Here is a 15,394-nt window from a genome sequence, read left to right on the forward strand (position 1 = left end):
TCTGCTGCTCAAGTGGAGGAGTAGGGAATCAAACCTGGTTCTCCAGATTAGAGTCCACCACTCTTAACCACTACAGTGAGGGAAAAAAGTATTTGATCCCTTGCTAAATTTGCCCGTTTGCCCTCTGACGAAGAAATTACCAGTCCATAATTTTAATGGTAGGTTTATTGTAGCTGTGAGAGACAGAATAACAACAGGAAAACTCCCAGAAACCCAGAAGACAAAAGTCAGAGATTGATGTGCATTATAATGAGTGAAATAAGTATTTGATCCCCTATCAACCAGCCAGATTAGGGTTAGGGTTAGGGTTCTGCTGTCGACAGAAGCAATCAATCCATCAGATTCCAAACTAGCAACCATGACCAAGACCAAGGATGTCAGGGACAAGATTATAGACCTGCACAAGGCTGGACTGGGCTACAAGACTATTGCCAAGCAGCTTGGTGAGAAAGTGACAACCCTAACCCTAACCCTGTCAACCTCCCTCAGTCTGGGGCTCCATGCAAGATCTCATCTCATGGAGTTGCAATGATCATGAGAACGGTGATGAAGCAGCCCAGAACTACACGGGGGGAACTTGTCAATGATCTCAGGGCAGTTGGGACCATAGGCACCATGAAAACAGTTGGTAACACACTACGCCGTGAAAGACTGAGATCTTGCTGAGCCCGCAAGGTCCCCTTGCTCAAGACAGCACATGTACAGGCACGTCGGCAGTTTGCCAATGCACATCTGAATGACCCAGAGGAGAACTGGGTGAAAGTGTTGTGGTCAGATGAGACCAAAATCGAGCTCTTTGGCATCAACTCAACTCGCTGTGTTTGGAGGAGGAGGAATGCTGCCTACGACCCCAAGAACACCATCCCCACCGTCAAACATGGAGGGGGACATATTATGCTTTGGGGGTGTTTTTCTGCTAAGGGGACAGGACACCTTCACTGCATCGAAGGGACGATGGACGGGACCATGTATCGTCAAATCTTGGGTGAGCACCTCCTTCCCTCAGCCAGGGCATTGAAAATGGGTCGAGGATGGGTATTCCAGCATGACAATGACCCAAAACACACGGCCAAGGCAACAAAGGAGTGGCTCAAGAAGAAGCACATTATGGTCCTGGAGTGGCCTAGCCAGTCTCCAGACCTTAATCCCATCGAAAATCTGTGGAGGGAGCTGAAGGTTCGAGTAGCTACACATCAGCCTCAACATCTTACTGACTTGGAGAGGATCTGCAAAGAGGAGTGGGACAAAATACCTCCTGAGATGTGTGCAAACCTGGTGGCCACCTACAAGAAACATCTGACCTCTGTAATTGCCAACAAGGGTTTTGCCACCAAGTACTAAGTCATCTTTTGCAAAGGGATCAAATACTTATTTCACTCATTATAATGCACATCAATCTCTGACTTTTGTCTTCTGGGTTTCTGGGGTTTTTCCTGTTGTTATTCTGTCTCTCACAGCTACAATAGACCTACCATTAAAATTATGGACTGGTCATTTCTTTGTCAGAGGGCAAACGGGCAAATTTAGCAGGGGATCAAATACTTTTCCCCCTCACTGTATATCACTCTGGTTCTCAGCAGGAGCCCCCCACCTCCTGAGGAAGCCTGTTCCTCTGAGGAACCGCTCAGACTGTCAGGAAGTTCCTAATGTTTAGTCCAGAACTCTTTTGATTTGATTTCAACCTGTTGCAACAGCTGATTCCACTGTTGAACAGGCTACCTAGGGAGGTGGTGAGCCTCCCCCTCACTGGCAGAGGCTGGACAAACACTTCAAGCAGAGGCTGGACAAACACTTGTCAGGGATGCTCTAGGCCAGTGATGCCGAACCTTTTAGAGACCGAATGCCCAAACTGCAACCCAAAACCCACTTATTTATCGCCGAGTGCCAATGTGGCAATTTAACCTGAATACCACCCCCAGAGGGGGCCCAGAGGCTAGGGTTGCCAAGTTCCTCTTTGCCCTGAGTGGGAGGTTTTTGGGATGGCGCCTGAGGAGGGCGGGGTTTGGGGAAGGTCTTCAGTGCCATAGAGTCCAATTGCCAAAGTGGCAATTTTTTTCCAGGGGACCTGATCTCTATTGGTTGGAGATCACTTGTAATAGCAGGAGATCTCCAGCTAGTACCTGGAGATTGGCAACTAGTTCCTTAGTGTTTTCTCTCTACATATCAAGACAAATGGAAAGGTGTTTGGAGGATGGCTTGTGGGCTTTTCAAAGGTGGAATAGGACTGCACGCCCCTCCGCCCGCACAGACCCAGAGGGCGCCGGAGAAGCCGCTGGAGGGAAAGAAGGAAGGAAGGAAGGAAAGAAGGGAGGGGAGGGGGAAAGGGAAGGAAGGAAGGAAGGGAGGGAGGGAGAGAAAGAAAGAAAGAAAGAAAGAAAGAAAGAAAGAAAGAAAGAAAGAAAGAAAGAAAGAAAGAAAGAAAGAAAGAAAGAAAGAAAGAAAGAAAGGGAGAAAGAAATGGAGCGAGGGAGAGAAAGAAAAGTAGGGAAAGAAAGGGACGGAGGGAGACAGAGAAAGAAAGAGGCCATTTATTCATGGGAGGTTTTGCCTTGGATTTGCCACTCTCCAGATGCACATTTTCCCCATCCGGATTCTCAGAACTCTGCATGGGGACTTACTGATGAGTTTTGAGAATTTGGATGGGGAAAATGTGCATCTACAGAGCGGCAAATCCAAGGCAAAACCTCCCATGCTTGAGTGGCCAGAGACAGAAAAGCCTTCCTGCTTTCTCTCTCTCTCTCTCTCTCACACACACACACGGCCCCCGCCTCCTCCCTCAGCAGAGAAGTGGGGGGCGCGCACGCAGAACAGCCCACAGTCTAGGCTGATTCTGCATTGAGCAGGCTGGACTAGATGGCCTGTGTGGCCCCTTCCAACTCTATGATTCTATGATTCTAAGTTTGGACCAGAACCAACAGGTTGAAATTAAATCAAAAGTGTTTCTGAGTTTTCAAATTCTACAGACATGTTCAGAAAGTATGAAACAATGTGCACATATTCTTTGAGGTATATCATCTTCCAGGCTCTGAGAAAGCGGCTTTCTTGTGCTTACGCTAGAGCCTAGTCAGGCTTCTCCTCCCACTGCAGATCCAGATGGCTTGGATGCAGGCATCTCTGACCTGGAGCAGTACCACGCATACTCCGAACTCATGCAGCTGCAAGATCCTCATGGCAAGAACCACTGGGACGACATGTGCAGCACTACCACGCCCTGCTCCCAGACCAGTGAAGAGGAAACCAAAACACTCTGCCCGCTGAAGGCAGAATCCTTTGGCACCAGTGAAAAAGCCAACTATGCCTCGGCTGTTGTAAACCTGGTGCCCGGTGGCACAGAGGATAGCCAGCTGCTGACTGATGACAGCCAGTCTTATGCAGGTAGGGGGGAACGGAGTGCGCTCGTTTCATCCAACAAAGTACTCTGGGAAGCTCACGTTACATGATGAACAAGTAGGTTTGGCTCAGGATCATGTGTTTCTTAATGGCAAGAGGGGAGATGGAGTCCCAGCAAGGGAATGACCCAGAGAAGCCTCAGTCTGTCTCTGAGAGTTAGTCAAGAATTCACTTCTGGGAGACACAGGGCGGCTCCAAAGGCTTGTTTTTATGGGAGAAGGAGAAACAGCTCCCACTTTCTCCAAACCCTGCATTCTTTCATAAACTTCTTCCCTTAGCCTTTTTTTTCTAAACTAAAAAGTCCCAGTCTCCTCATCCTGTCCCCATAGGAAAGGTGCTTCAGCTCCTGGGTTGGCTTGTTTGCCCTTTCTGCACTTTTTGAGATATGGGGACCAGAACTGTACACAGTATTCCAGGTGGGACCCCCACCATAGCTCTATACGAGGGCATTGCAACCTTGGCCGTTTTATTCTTAATTCCTTTCCTAATGATCCCCAACATGGAGATTATTTGCCTTTTTACACTGTTACTGCTTGAGGCATTGATACTTTCGTCAAGCTTCTCACTATAACACCAAGATCTCTTTTGGTCTCAGTCAGCCAATTCAAAACTCACCAATGCATACCGTAAATACTCGCATATAAGCTGAGTTTTTCAGCCCAAAAAAAGGGCTGAAAAAGCCAAACTCTGTTTATACGCGGGTCAATACGGTAGAGGGGGGAGAGGGGAGGGAGGAGGGAGGGAGGGAGGAAGGAGAAGGGAGGGGGGAACTTAGCCGGGAGGGGCCTGGGGCGGCCTCCTGCAGCTGCAGGGAGGCTGCCCTGGCCCCCGCTGGGCCGCGCCGCCGCCGCCGGGGCTGCGCCGCTTGCTGCCAGGAGCCCTGTCAGGTAAGCCTGCGGGGGGGGGGGTTATAAGCCAACCCTCGGCTTATACACGGGTGCCTAATTTTTCCCCATTTTGGGGATAAATTAGGCACCTCGGCTTATACGTTGGTCGGCTTATACATGGGTACATACGGTATTAAAAGGTAGGATTTTTGTTATAGGTAGGATTTTGTTGTTATAGTGTTCCTGATTCCTTATAGCACTGAACTTCATTTGTCATGTTGTTGTCCATTCAGGCAATTTGGACAAATCCTCCTGTATCTTTTCACAATCCATTTTGGTTTTCTCCATCCTGAATAAAGCCTCACCAGTTTAAGTGGTCCATAGACAGAACCCCCATGCAACCCCATCAAATATCTAGGGGTGACTTCAATGAAACTTTAACCTGGAGGGCTCATTTGGCAATTGCCAGAGCCACAGTCTTAAGATTCACAGGGGCTATTCTGACATTTTATTCTACAAAAGGAGGATTCCTGATTGACTCAGCTCTGAAACTATATCAAAGTAAGTCGGTTCCCCAACTTTTGTACATCAGGGAGTATTGAATTCTCTACTCCAGAAGGAGTATTGTTCCTTCTGAATTTTCCCTGTACATACTCCCTGTAGATTGGTGGTGTCAATGCTTTGCTTTCTCCAACATCGTACAACTCCAGGGGTGGGGGGGAGGCAGGTGGCATTTGCCTCCAGTCGGCAGCTCTCAGTGCCTTCATTTGAAAGCCTCTATCTGGCTTGAAGCAGCACTGCCTGTTGCTGGGGTGGGGGCGGGATAGGAGTTGCCTCAGCAAACGTGTGCCCCCCCCCCGTGCCCCACAGGTAACAAAGAGCACCCAGCAGGAGCCAGTGTAGCTTTAAGAAAGATCAACGGGATGCCTGTTCTTTGGGGTGTGGGTAGTGCGTGACCTCCTGGCCCTCGTTGTCAGCGCCCGGCTTGGAGGGGACTCTTCCCTGCTGTCCCTGGATGCCTCAAGACCTCTGGCGAAGAAGGAGCATGCGCTCCCCACCCCCTCCGCCGCCGCCCCAGGGCAGTTTTCTTTGGCACATTAGTTGCGAAGGGCTAAGCTATACGATACATTGGTTGACAAGTCATCTGAGTGGCTCTGTGGCCAGAGGAGAGGGCTCCTGCTCTCCCCACCCATCCCCAGTGAGAAATTATTCACATAATTTTGTATCTGTGAGTGCTCAGACGACAATTCAGGCGCAGCTACCCGCAGCTCCTGCTGTCATCCAAATCAGTTTCTGAGGCTTTTGTGGAGCTAAAAAAGTGGCTTGTGGGGAGCTAACATGTGACTCCGGTCAAAATAGCGAACCCAGAGACAACCGGGAAACACACAGACTTGTGGCGTGGTTGAGGCTCAAGTGGAACAAAGGATTGCTGCTTGAGGGAGTGACTTTACCGCCCTCCTTTACACCACTAAAACACAAACAGGACTGTAATCTCCAGCAGCTTCACAGGGCAGTGGTGGTTGAATGGCAATGGGAGTCTTGACAAGCGTGGATCTTTTGAGAGGCTTCTCTATTGCAGAACCCCTGTTCAAAGGACGAGGACTGGGCAGGGGAAGGCCAAGAGAAAGCCTTTTCCACTTACAAGCTGAAATTAAATGCTCATCAGTGTAACTGTAATGCCCACCTCAGATCCTGACCACGGACTGTCTTCCATTTACCCCCTCTGCAGCTACACCTGTGGATGTGTCCAACCTGTTCACCTTCTGGGAAGACAAGAAGCCTCACCCCTTCCCAGGACCTCTCCAGCATGTGTCCATGGCGCTCAGCCCTCTGGACGCCGGCTCAAGCCCCGACGATCGGCCACAGCAGATTGAATCCAAACTCGAGTGCTTGCAGGCACAGCTGAACAGGTAAATCCTCCTCTTTAGAGGTTTGGAAGGATGGGGGGGTTATTAAAACATTTATATCCCACCTTTCCTCATGGTTCAAGGCAGCTAACAATAGTAGTTAAAAACATTTTCAGTTAAAACCAAGAATAAAAAGCAAACACCACATCTCTCAACCCCTGCCGTTCAGACCCCCTCAAAAGCCAGGTGGCCTTCCTCAGTGACGGGAGCCAACGGATGGCTGCCAGGATAGCTTCCATTGGAAGGAGATCGGCCTTCAAATATGTGGGTCCCAGGTCAAGAAGGGCTCTTAAAAGGGCCAGCACCTTGCATTGAGCTCAGAAACACTGGCAGCCAGTGTAAAAAGGTAAAGGTAAAGGTCCCCTGTGCAAGCACCAGGTCATTCCTGACCCATGGGGGTGACGTCACATTCTGACGTTTACTAGGCAGACTTTGTTTACGGGGTGGTTTGCCAGTGCCTTCCCCAGTCATCTTCCCTTTACCCCCAGCAAGCTGGGTCCTCATTTTACCCGACCTCGGAAGGATGGAAGGCTGAGTCAACCTTGAGCCGGCTACCTGAAACCGACTCCGGTCGGGATCGAACTCAGGTTGTGAGGGGAGGGGTGGAGGCAAGGTTGCCATCAGGCCAGTGCTTCTGCAGACATGATGGGGAGGGGAGGAGCAGTGCCAGCCCTGAGTGATGTGGGGCAGGGGGCATGAGAACACAGGCCAGGCACACAGACCCGCCTGCTGATGCTTGCACAGCAGCGGCCACTTTTCAGCAGCCTCAAACATGCTGGAGAGCCAGCCAGGCATCCTGTCTGCGGCAGTGGGGCCTTTGGGCCTCAGCTCTACTCTCCCAGCCAAGAAGCAACAGAAGGGATCTTCAACTATCTCTTGAGAGGATAGCAGTGGCTCTGGAATTCATGGCAGCTGCCAGCATCCTCCAGTCCTTGAACAGCAGAGTGGTGACACCCCCCCCCCCATTTTCAGATCAACGCCAGAGACTCCGCGTGACTTTTTATTGTAAACATATAAACAGAACAGTGTCTCTCAGTGTCAAGTGTGTAGGAAGAGTAATATATATTCAGAAAGGGGTTGGGTTTTGAGCTGAATCATGGTCCTGCAAAAAGTATCAAAGGTAATGTGCTAATCATTGTCCTGTAAGTATCAAGATAATGTGTAGTATCAAGATAATGTGATACTACAGAGTGCAGTGAACGATACTGAAGAGTCGTGGTATCCCCAGGCAGGGCCCCTGTCTCCCCTTTTCAGGGCTCACTGCAGATGGGTCTTTGATCCCCTTCTATGAAGAGCTTTCCACTTGACAGGCTGACACCCAGGGTGGGAAGAAGAGACAGTTGAAGCACCTCTTTCACCGCACAGCTTCCTAGGGAAAGGAGAAGTCATGGCCACTCCCTGGCAAGAGTTTCACATGAATAACGCCTGCAGGAGAAAGTAGAACTTTTCACAAAAAGGAGGCACTGTGGAGCATCCAGAATCCTCTGCTCACCTTGGGGATGCGCTCAGCCTTGTGCAGTGGACCAAAATAGGTTTAGCACATCTGAGATTCCAGGGGCAGTCCTAGCCTGTGGTGTCCTATCCGAGAGGCACAGGCAAATTTCATTCATTCATTCATTCATTCATTCATGCCCCACCGTTCTCCCCAATGGGGACCCACAATGGCATGCAATACAACAGTAAAGTACAACCCCTCACCCCAAAACAGAATCAGAGGCAAAAGGCTTCTTGTCTAGATTGCTGCTGAGTGAGAAGGGCCTGTTTTCCTGGGGGTGGATTGCTGGCCCTGCCTTCTGGGTTGTGGAGAGGTGGGGCCTGAGAGCCTTTGAATGGCAAGGCTCCTCCTCACCGAAGGCACGAGCCTTTGGTGTGAGCCGAAGGGTTCTTGCCCTGTGGCTCTTAGCCTGGGGGCCCTGTAGGCAGCTGACAAGTTTCGACATTTTATATCTGTTGAGTGTTGTTGCTTCTCAAGCAGGGTGTCTTGAGAGGCAGTGTGTCAGGGGAGCTATCAGAGAAGTGCAGGAAAGTCACTGAACAACTTCAGCAATGGGTCACAGCAGTGTGGCTAGTGAGCGAGCTGAAGCTGTAACATGTTTGTATTTTTACCTGAGGGTAACAATAATTACACTTGCAGCAAGTGTAAGTTGGTAGCCCTGCTGGAGGAGAAGACACAGGGACTTGAGGCACGCTTGTCCACACTCCATTTTATAAAGGAAGGTGTTCATGGACAGAATGCATGAAGCACTCTTTAGGGGGCAACAGGAGGAGGAGAGTAAGGAATCTCAACAAATGGAGGCACAACCATCACAGGAGGAGGGTGCATGGAAGAATGTGACCCACAGTAGCTAGAAAACCAGGAGTCATTCTGATCATCTGTTGCTCAGCAATCGGTTCCAGGATATCCCCATACATACTTATTCTGGACCACTGGAACAAGGGCTGCCCCCAAAAAAAAGCTTGCAAGAAATTTCTCAGACTCCTGTGCATGAGAGGACTCAATCTTCCCCTCCCCACTTTAGAAAGAGGCATGTTCTGGTGATTGGGGATTCCCTGCTGAGAAAGGTAGAGTATAAAGTGTGCCGACCAGACTTGTCGTCTCGAGAGGTCTGCTGCCTACTAGGTGCATGCATTCAGGATGTGACAGAAAGGGTAGGAAGACTCATCAAGCCCACGGATTATTACCCTTTCTTGCTCATTCATGTGGGAACAAATTATATTGCCTGACCCAGCCCAGAACGTATTAAAAGAGACTATGCAAGTCTGGGTAAGAAGGTGAAGGACCTGGGGGCACAGGTTGTTTTTTCATCAGTTTTTCCTGTCGAAGGTTGTGGCTTAGTAAGGGAAAGAAGAATACTACAGATTAATGACTGGCTGCTTAGATGGTGTCATCAAGAAAGGTTTGGATTTTTGGACCATTGCTTACTCTTTAGAGATGAAGCTCTTCTATCAGGAGATGGTTTGCACCTCAGGAGGGTAGGAAAAAATGTTTTTGGTGAGAGCCTTGCCAACCTGATAAGGAGGGCTTTAAACTAAATCCTATGTGGGTAAAAAATAAAAGGAGTAAGAAATAATCATGATATTATGAAGGGAGTCTGCTATTGACGACCCAACCAGGCAGAGGACTTGGATGCGACACTCCTAGACCAGATTACAATGTTCTCAAGGAGACGGGATATGGTGGTCATGGGAGATTTTAATTGCCCTGATATCTGTTGGAAGTCCAGCTCTGCTAAAAATGCAAGAACCAATGAATTCCTGGCTTGTCTTGCTGACAACTTCCTATTCCAGAAAGTGGACAGGGAAACAAGGGGATCTGCTATTGTAGATTTGATTCTCACCAACAGGGAAGAACTGGTTGATGAGGTTAAAGTAGTAAGCACCCTGGGTGGTAGTGACCATGTAATCTTGGAATTTAGAATCTTGGGGAAAGGAAAAACTGTACGTAGTCAGATATATAGGTTGGACTTTAGGAGAGCAAATTTTAACAAACTTAAACTTATGCTGGGTAGAATCCCATGGTCAGAAATACTTAAGGAGAAGGGAGTTCAAGAAGGGTGAGAGTTTCTTAAAAGTGAAATACTGAAGGCGCAATCCCAAACCATTCCTTTGACAAGGATAATGGGAGGAGCCTAAAGAAGCCAGGGTGGCCCCATAAACAGCTTTTAAAGATTTGAGAAATAAAAAAGACTCATTTGGGAAATGGAAGGATGAATATATATATAAATAATCAGTGCTTGTAGTGAGAGTGTTAGAAAAGCTAAAGCCCAGTACGAGTTTAGGCTAGTGAGAGATGATAACAGAGCAAAAAAGGGTTCTTTTGCTATATTCAGAGTAAGAAAAAGAATAAGGACATGGATAAGGGAAACAGTGCTCAACATGGTCTGCTGGTCAGGCAAAAGTTTCTGTTTGTAATGTGTTGTTGTTTTCTGTTTGTTTAATCAAATAGTTTTTATATTGTTGTTACCCAGGCAAAAAAAAGTTTTACATTAATAAAATAAATATAGGCGACTAGCGTTTTGTTCATGTAGGTGTCTCTACAGTTCCCAGGAGAGGAGTGTTAAACCAAAGGTGTGTCATGATTTTTTGCACCAACACAGCTCCCCTCCTCTTTCATCTCAAGTTCTAAAGCTGAAGGGTTTGTGTGTTGAGTGCCATCAAGACTCTTCTGACTCACAACAACCCTAGGAGTCAACGTCTTCCAAAAGGTCGTCTTTAACAGCCTTGCTCAGGTCTTGCAAACTGAGGGCCGTGGCTTCCTTTACAGACTCCATCCATCTCATGTTGGGTCTTCCTCTTTTTCTGCTGCCTTCAACTTTTCCTAGCATTATTGTCAGGTCATAGCAGAACTTGCCTTGGCTTGGCGTTCCCACGGGCTCACACCTGACTTTTGTTGAGACTTTATCAGTCCTGAGAACCTCCTGCTTATCTCCCCATTGCCTGGCAGCTTATCTCCCCGTTGCTTAATTTGATCTAGAACCCACTTATTTGTCTTTTTGGTGGTCCACAGTATCTGTAAAACTCTCCTCCAACACCACGTTTCAAAGGAATCTACTTTCTTCCTGTCAGTTTTCTTGTCCAACTTTCACACCCATACATAGTAATAGGAAACACTATATCACGAATTAACTTGATCTGGGTTGCCAGTGACATATCCTAAGAATAATCTTTTCTAGATACTTCATGGCTGCCTTTCCCAGTCTTAATTTCCTTCTGATTTCTTGGCTGAAGTCTCCCTTTACCTTGGTGATTGAGCCAAGGAATAGAAAGACGTGAACAATTTCAATTTCTTAATTGTTAACCTTAAAGTTGGGTAGGATTTGTTTCTTCTCATTTCTCTCAGTGCAGCTTTCACTTCACTTTCTAAAACTGTAGGTTCTTCTTCAAAAGTTTGTTCTTGGAAGGAATCTGTCATCTATTCATCTCTTCTGTATAGTTCTTCAGTGTATTGTTCTCATCTTTCCTTTATTTTGTCCTGTTCAGTTAATGTATTTCCATGTTGATCTTACAGTATGCCTAACCGTGCTTTGAATTCCCTTTGATTTTGTGGAACAGATCTCTTGTTCTTCCTTTCTTGTTGTTCTCTTCTATTTCTTTACACTAGTAGAAAAGGGCAAGAGTCCAGTAGCACCTTAAAGACTAACAAAAATATTTTCTGGTAGGGTATGAGCTTTTGTGAGCCACAGCTCACTTCTTCAGATACCTGAGCTGTGGCTCACGAAAGCTCATACCCTACCAGAAAATATTTTTGTTAGTCTTTAAGGTGCTACTGGACTCTTGCCCTTTTCTACTACTGCAGACAGACTAACACGGCTGAATTTTCTTTACACTGGTTATTATAATAGTTCTTTTTGTCTCTGTGCAAGTTGCTGGAACGCTGCATTTAGATTCTATTTCTATCACCTTTAATTTTTGCTTCTTATCTATCTTCAGCAATTTTAAGAGTTTCCTCAGTCATCCATTGAGGCTTTTCTTTTCTTTTTGGCTACAGAAATAGGCTTTGCACACTCTTCCTTGATAATATCTCTAGTTTCCACCCATAGTTTTTCTGGTTCACATTCACTTGAATTTAGTAATGCAAATCTGTTCTTTACATGATCTTTAAACTCTTCAGGAATGTCACTTAGATTGTATTTTGGCACTATGAATGTTTTGGTGTTGTTCTTCAGCGTTATTCAAATTTTCAACCTTTCCTCTATTTCTTTTGAAGGTTTTTAGTATGCTCCTCTCCTGCTGTTGCCCTGGGCTTTTCAGCAGCCTCCCTCCCATCCGTGGAGAGGAACAGAGCTGCCCTGCCTGAGCACCAGCAAGCGCCCCACGTTCACCATACTCTTTTCCCCCGTGTTTAGCATAACCCCTTGCTTTCTATAGAAACAACAGCTTGTTGCTTATTGGCCATGGCTAACATGGACAGGTGTTCCATTGGTAAACCTGAAAGCTCTCTAGTTATTACACACACACACACACACACACACACACACACACACACACGTCTTGTTTTTCCATTTCTAGGCTAACGTCTCATGTGATTTAACGGGCCAGGTTCATGCATTTTTGGGGGCTGCCCTTTTCATTCACAGATGTGAACAAGGTGTGAGTATGAGGATTATTGTTGTTTTACAGTGTGGAATAATCAAGTGAGTGCTGTGGTTATCAAGCTGACACTTCCTTTGTGAATAGGAAGCAGCCCAAGGTCCTGACCAGAGAGTTTTCTGAAACCAAAATGTAAAAGCAAGCAGTGGAAAGGAAAGGGTTGGCGTGGCACCAATTCACTCTGCTGCTTAGGCTGTGGCCTGCCCCTGTGTGCAGTCTTTTGGGCAATCATGCCTCACAGATTAAGATATTGGGACTTCACCTTTCCCCCTGCCCCTTTTTCTGGTCTCAGAACTAGCCAGCCAGAACTGCTGTTTGCCCTGCTAGGGAAAACCTGGATGTTTTCATCTGTGGGGCAAATATAAGCTCCAAGCTGAAGAACTAGTACTGGGGAGCCTAACCCCTTGCCTAATCCACCCCGTGGTCCTAGTCCGGAATGGGGGGGGCACTGCTCCCCAAGAACGAGGCTTCTGAGGCTCATCCCTGGGCCGCCTCTGGGGGGGCCGCCTGCCTCCAGCCAGTCCAGCTGAAACGATGACGATCTCTCCCATAGGGTGGAGTCCAGGATGGCTTCGGACATCAGTCTCATCCTGCAACTGCTGCAGCGACAGCTGTCCCAAGTGCCCCCCGCGTACAGCCCCATCTCGCCCTCCTCCCGCAACTTGTCTCTGTACAGCATCAGCCTGAGGAGCATGGAGCCCGCCCCACCTCTGGAGGAAGAGGAGCTGACCACTCCCACTGAGCAGGTGAGATGCGGGGGTTTGGAATTCAGCGACAAGACGGGAAAGTGGGCGAGGGCTTGGAAAGCTCCAGAAGAAGGCCAGACTGGGCGCAGAGAGCTGCTTTGTGTCGTGGGCAGCAGAGGGGAGTGGAGGCCAGCAGCGGCGGAGGATTCTCGGGGCCTCCAGCCAGGAGACCTGGTCCCACCGCTCCCCCCCCCCCCGATTGAGTCCTTCGGCTCAGGGACCCTCACTTTGAGTCTGCAGAGGTTCCAGGCATATGGAAGCTGCTTTATAATCATATAGAAACAGTTGCTGTTTCATTACTTATGGCCAACCATCCTCCAACAGGACTGGTTGATTCTAAGGGGGACTTGCTTCTTCCTTTCCGAGCACTGTCATTTTAAAAAGTCACTAAAGTGTGCATTTAAGGTGAGGAGAGTGTTGTTTTTTAAGTTATCTGTACTTAAAGAGCTAAAGGTTGACAAATTTTAAATTTCAAAAACTTTTATTGTGCTTCAGAAATACAGTGGAGGCTGACCATCGTAATTACTGTACTTCTTTGTTCCCTTTAGTATTTGTTACCATCTTGTTTCTGAACATTTCTGCAGTCAGGAGGACTAGAATATCTTGTTTTTCCTTACAAAGAAAAGTAGAGATTCTCAGATTTTCTTAGGATCCTTGAGCCATAGATATGGGCCAGTTAATGATCAGGAGTTGTGTGAACGTTTCCCTTTTCTCACCAGACTCCAAGCTACACAGATACTGAAAAAGCCCAGCTGAAATCCAGGGACTCCTTGTCAAGTGGCATACACCTGACTTTGGCTTCGGATGAAACTATGACGATCAACTCAGAGCAAGAGCATTATTCACAGACCCTGCCAAACCTGGACCCTGATCAGAGCGCAGCGGGCAGTCGGGGACTCTTCCAAGGATCCCGTTTCCCTTCACTCCCGGAGCATCTCGAGGCCCCTTCTGAGCACCTGGACATGCTGAGATACCGCTCCGATCCATCGCTTCCAGGAAGTTAGGAATCTGGTAGAGTTTAAAGCTGTGTCAAGAGGAACCAGACCTGAGCACTTGATTGGTTGCTTTTAATGGCTGGACTTGAGGGGCAATACTGGTGGCTCAGCAGTCTTACCTGCACCCATCTTCTGCTTCCTCTGAGCAGAGGACCGTTTAAAAATGAATTGGTTTCCAAGACCATTGATCTTAGAAATGGTACTCCATAGAGTAGACTTCAGGTCATTTCTTGCCCCAACTATCCCTGCCTCCAAAAATGGGACAAATAATAGTATCTTCCTTGTGTGCTCACACACAGACCTTGCATTTTCTAACTGCATACTGTCTAGATGCAGGGGTCTGCATCTACAGTATTTCTATAATTTCCTACCTTGGAGGGATATGATGGGAATACTTCCTTAATATGGTAAACAAATAACAGCAAACTTTCCTTTGAAGAAGGCGCAGACTGCTAAGAACTTAATTTATTCTTGACCGAAGGAAATTGGGTTTAAGTTCTTGGATACTTACACAGGTTTTACAGGTGGCAGAGATGAATATTCCTCTGAAGCAGGAAAGGAATAGAAAGGGAAATGATGTCCCCACAGATTTATTGGGCTTTGATGTAAAGCATTCATCTCAGTAGAAGCCACTTGCATAAGATAACTATTCCTTCTGGACGAGGATCTCACCAGATTTCGCTCAAGTCTCCATATAAAATACAGGTGGGCTGATATAAACACATTTCCCAAAAATTCTGGAAAAAGAAAGAAGCAAACAAAATAAGGCCCCTTTTGTCTCTTTATGGATTTTCCCTCCTGGAAGGTGTATCTGTAACATTCCACTCACCATGAAGCAATGCATAAAATGACTGTAGCTAAATTTTCAGATTGTCCCTATATCACCTCTGCAATGGCATTATCTCTCCTCTCTAAAGTAACAAATTGTGCCCTCAATGAAAGTAGTCGGGAGGGGGCTTTTTCTGTGGCATTATAGTGCACACTTGACTAATAAAGATGGTTTTGGCACCTGTTGTGGCCTGTTCTTCCCTCTGGGCTGTGAGAGTGAGGTGTACCAAGTGAGAAGAGTTGACCTTCCGTGGGAAAAGGGGTCCAAGGCAGAAAAGCTCATTTCGACTATTTCTTGTGTGATTTCCTCGGCCCTCCTAGCAGCCTCGTCTCAAAACATCTCCTTCTTGTCTGAGCTTATTGGCCAGCCATGCAAACAGGCTGCAAGGGTCCCTCGCAGTTTCTCCTCCCCAGGGAATCTTTTCTCTGGCCCGTTGCCCCACCCCCAGGTCTGTTGTCTCCAGTGATCTGGAAACACACATCTCCAGACTAGATTTCCTGGTTGTTCATTCATTCTCAAGCAACAGAGTTCTCATGGAGAACTCCGCACACCCTAGCGGTGATTTGGCAGCTTTGTTCCCTGCAACCCCTAAAAAAAAGTAGAAGCAAAG

General features: G+C 47.4%; 1 protein-coding gene across 1 annotated transcript in view; it reads left to right on the forward strand.

Moving 5' to 3' along the window:
• The window catches only part of KCNH6 (potassium voltage-gated channel subfamily H member 6), a 145,169-nt gene extending 131,192 nt beyond the window's left edge, over positions 1 to 13,977 (forward strand). Inside the window, exons 11-14 of the mRNA XM_056863319.1 lie at positions 3,088 to 3,375; positions 5,947 to 6,127; positions 12,768 to 12,960; positions 13,680 to 13,977. Of these exons, the coding sequence (XP_056719297.1) occupies positions 3,088 to 3,375; positions 5,947 to 6,127; positions 12,768 to 12,960; positions 13,680 to 13,964 (947 nt within the window). The 3' untranslated portion in view covers positions 13,965 to 13,977. The remainder of the gene's footprint in view (positions 1 to 3,087; positions 3,376 to 5,946; positions 6,128 to 12,767; positions 12,961 to 13,679) is intronic.
• Positions 13,978 to 15,394: the final 1,417 nt, after the last annotated feature.

The sequence above is a fragment of the Euleptes europaea genome, chromosome 18 (assembly GCF_029931775.1).
Source record: "Euleptes europaea isolate rEulEur1 chromosome 18, rEulEur1.hap1, whole genome shotgun sequence".
Taxonomy (NCBI): Eukaryota; Metazoa; Chordata; class Lepidosauria; order Squamata; family Sphaerodactylidae; genus Euleptes; species Euleptes europaea.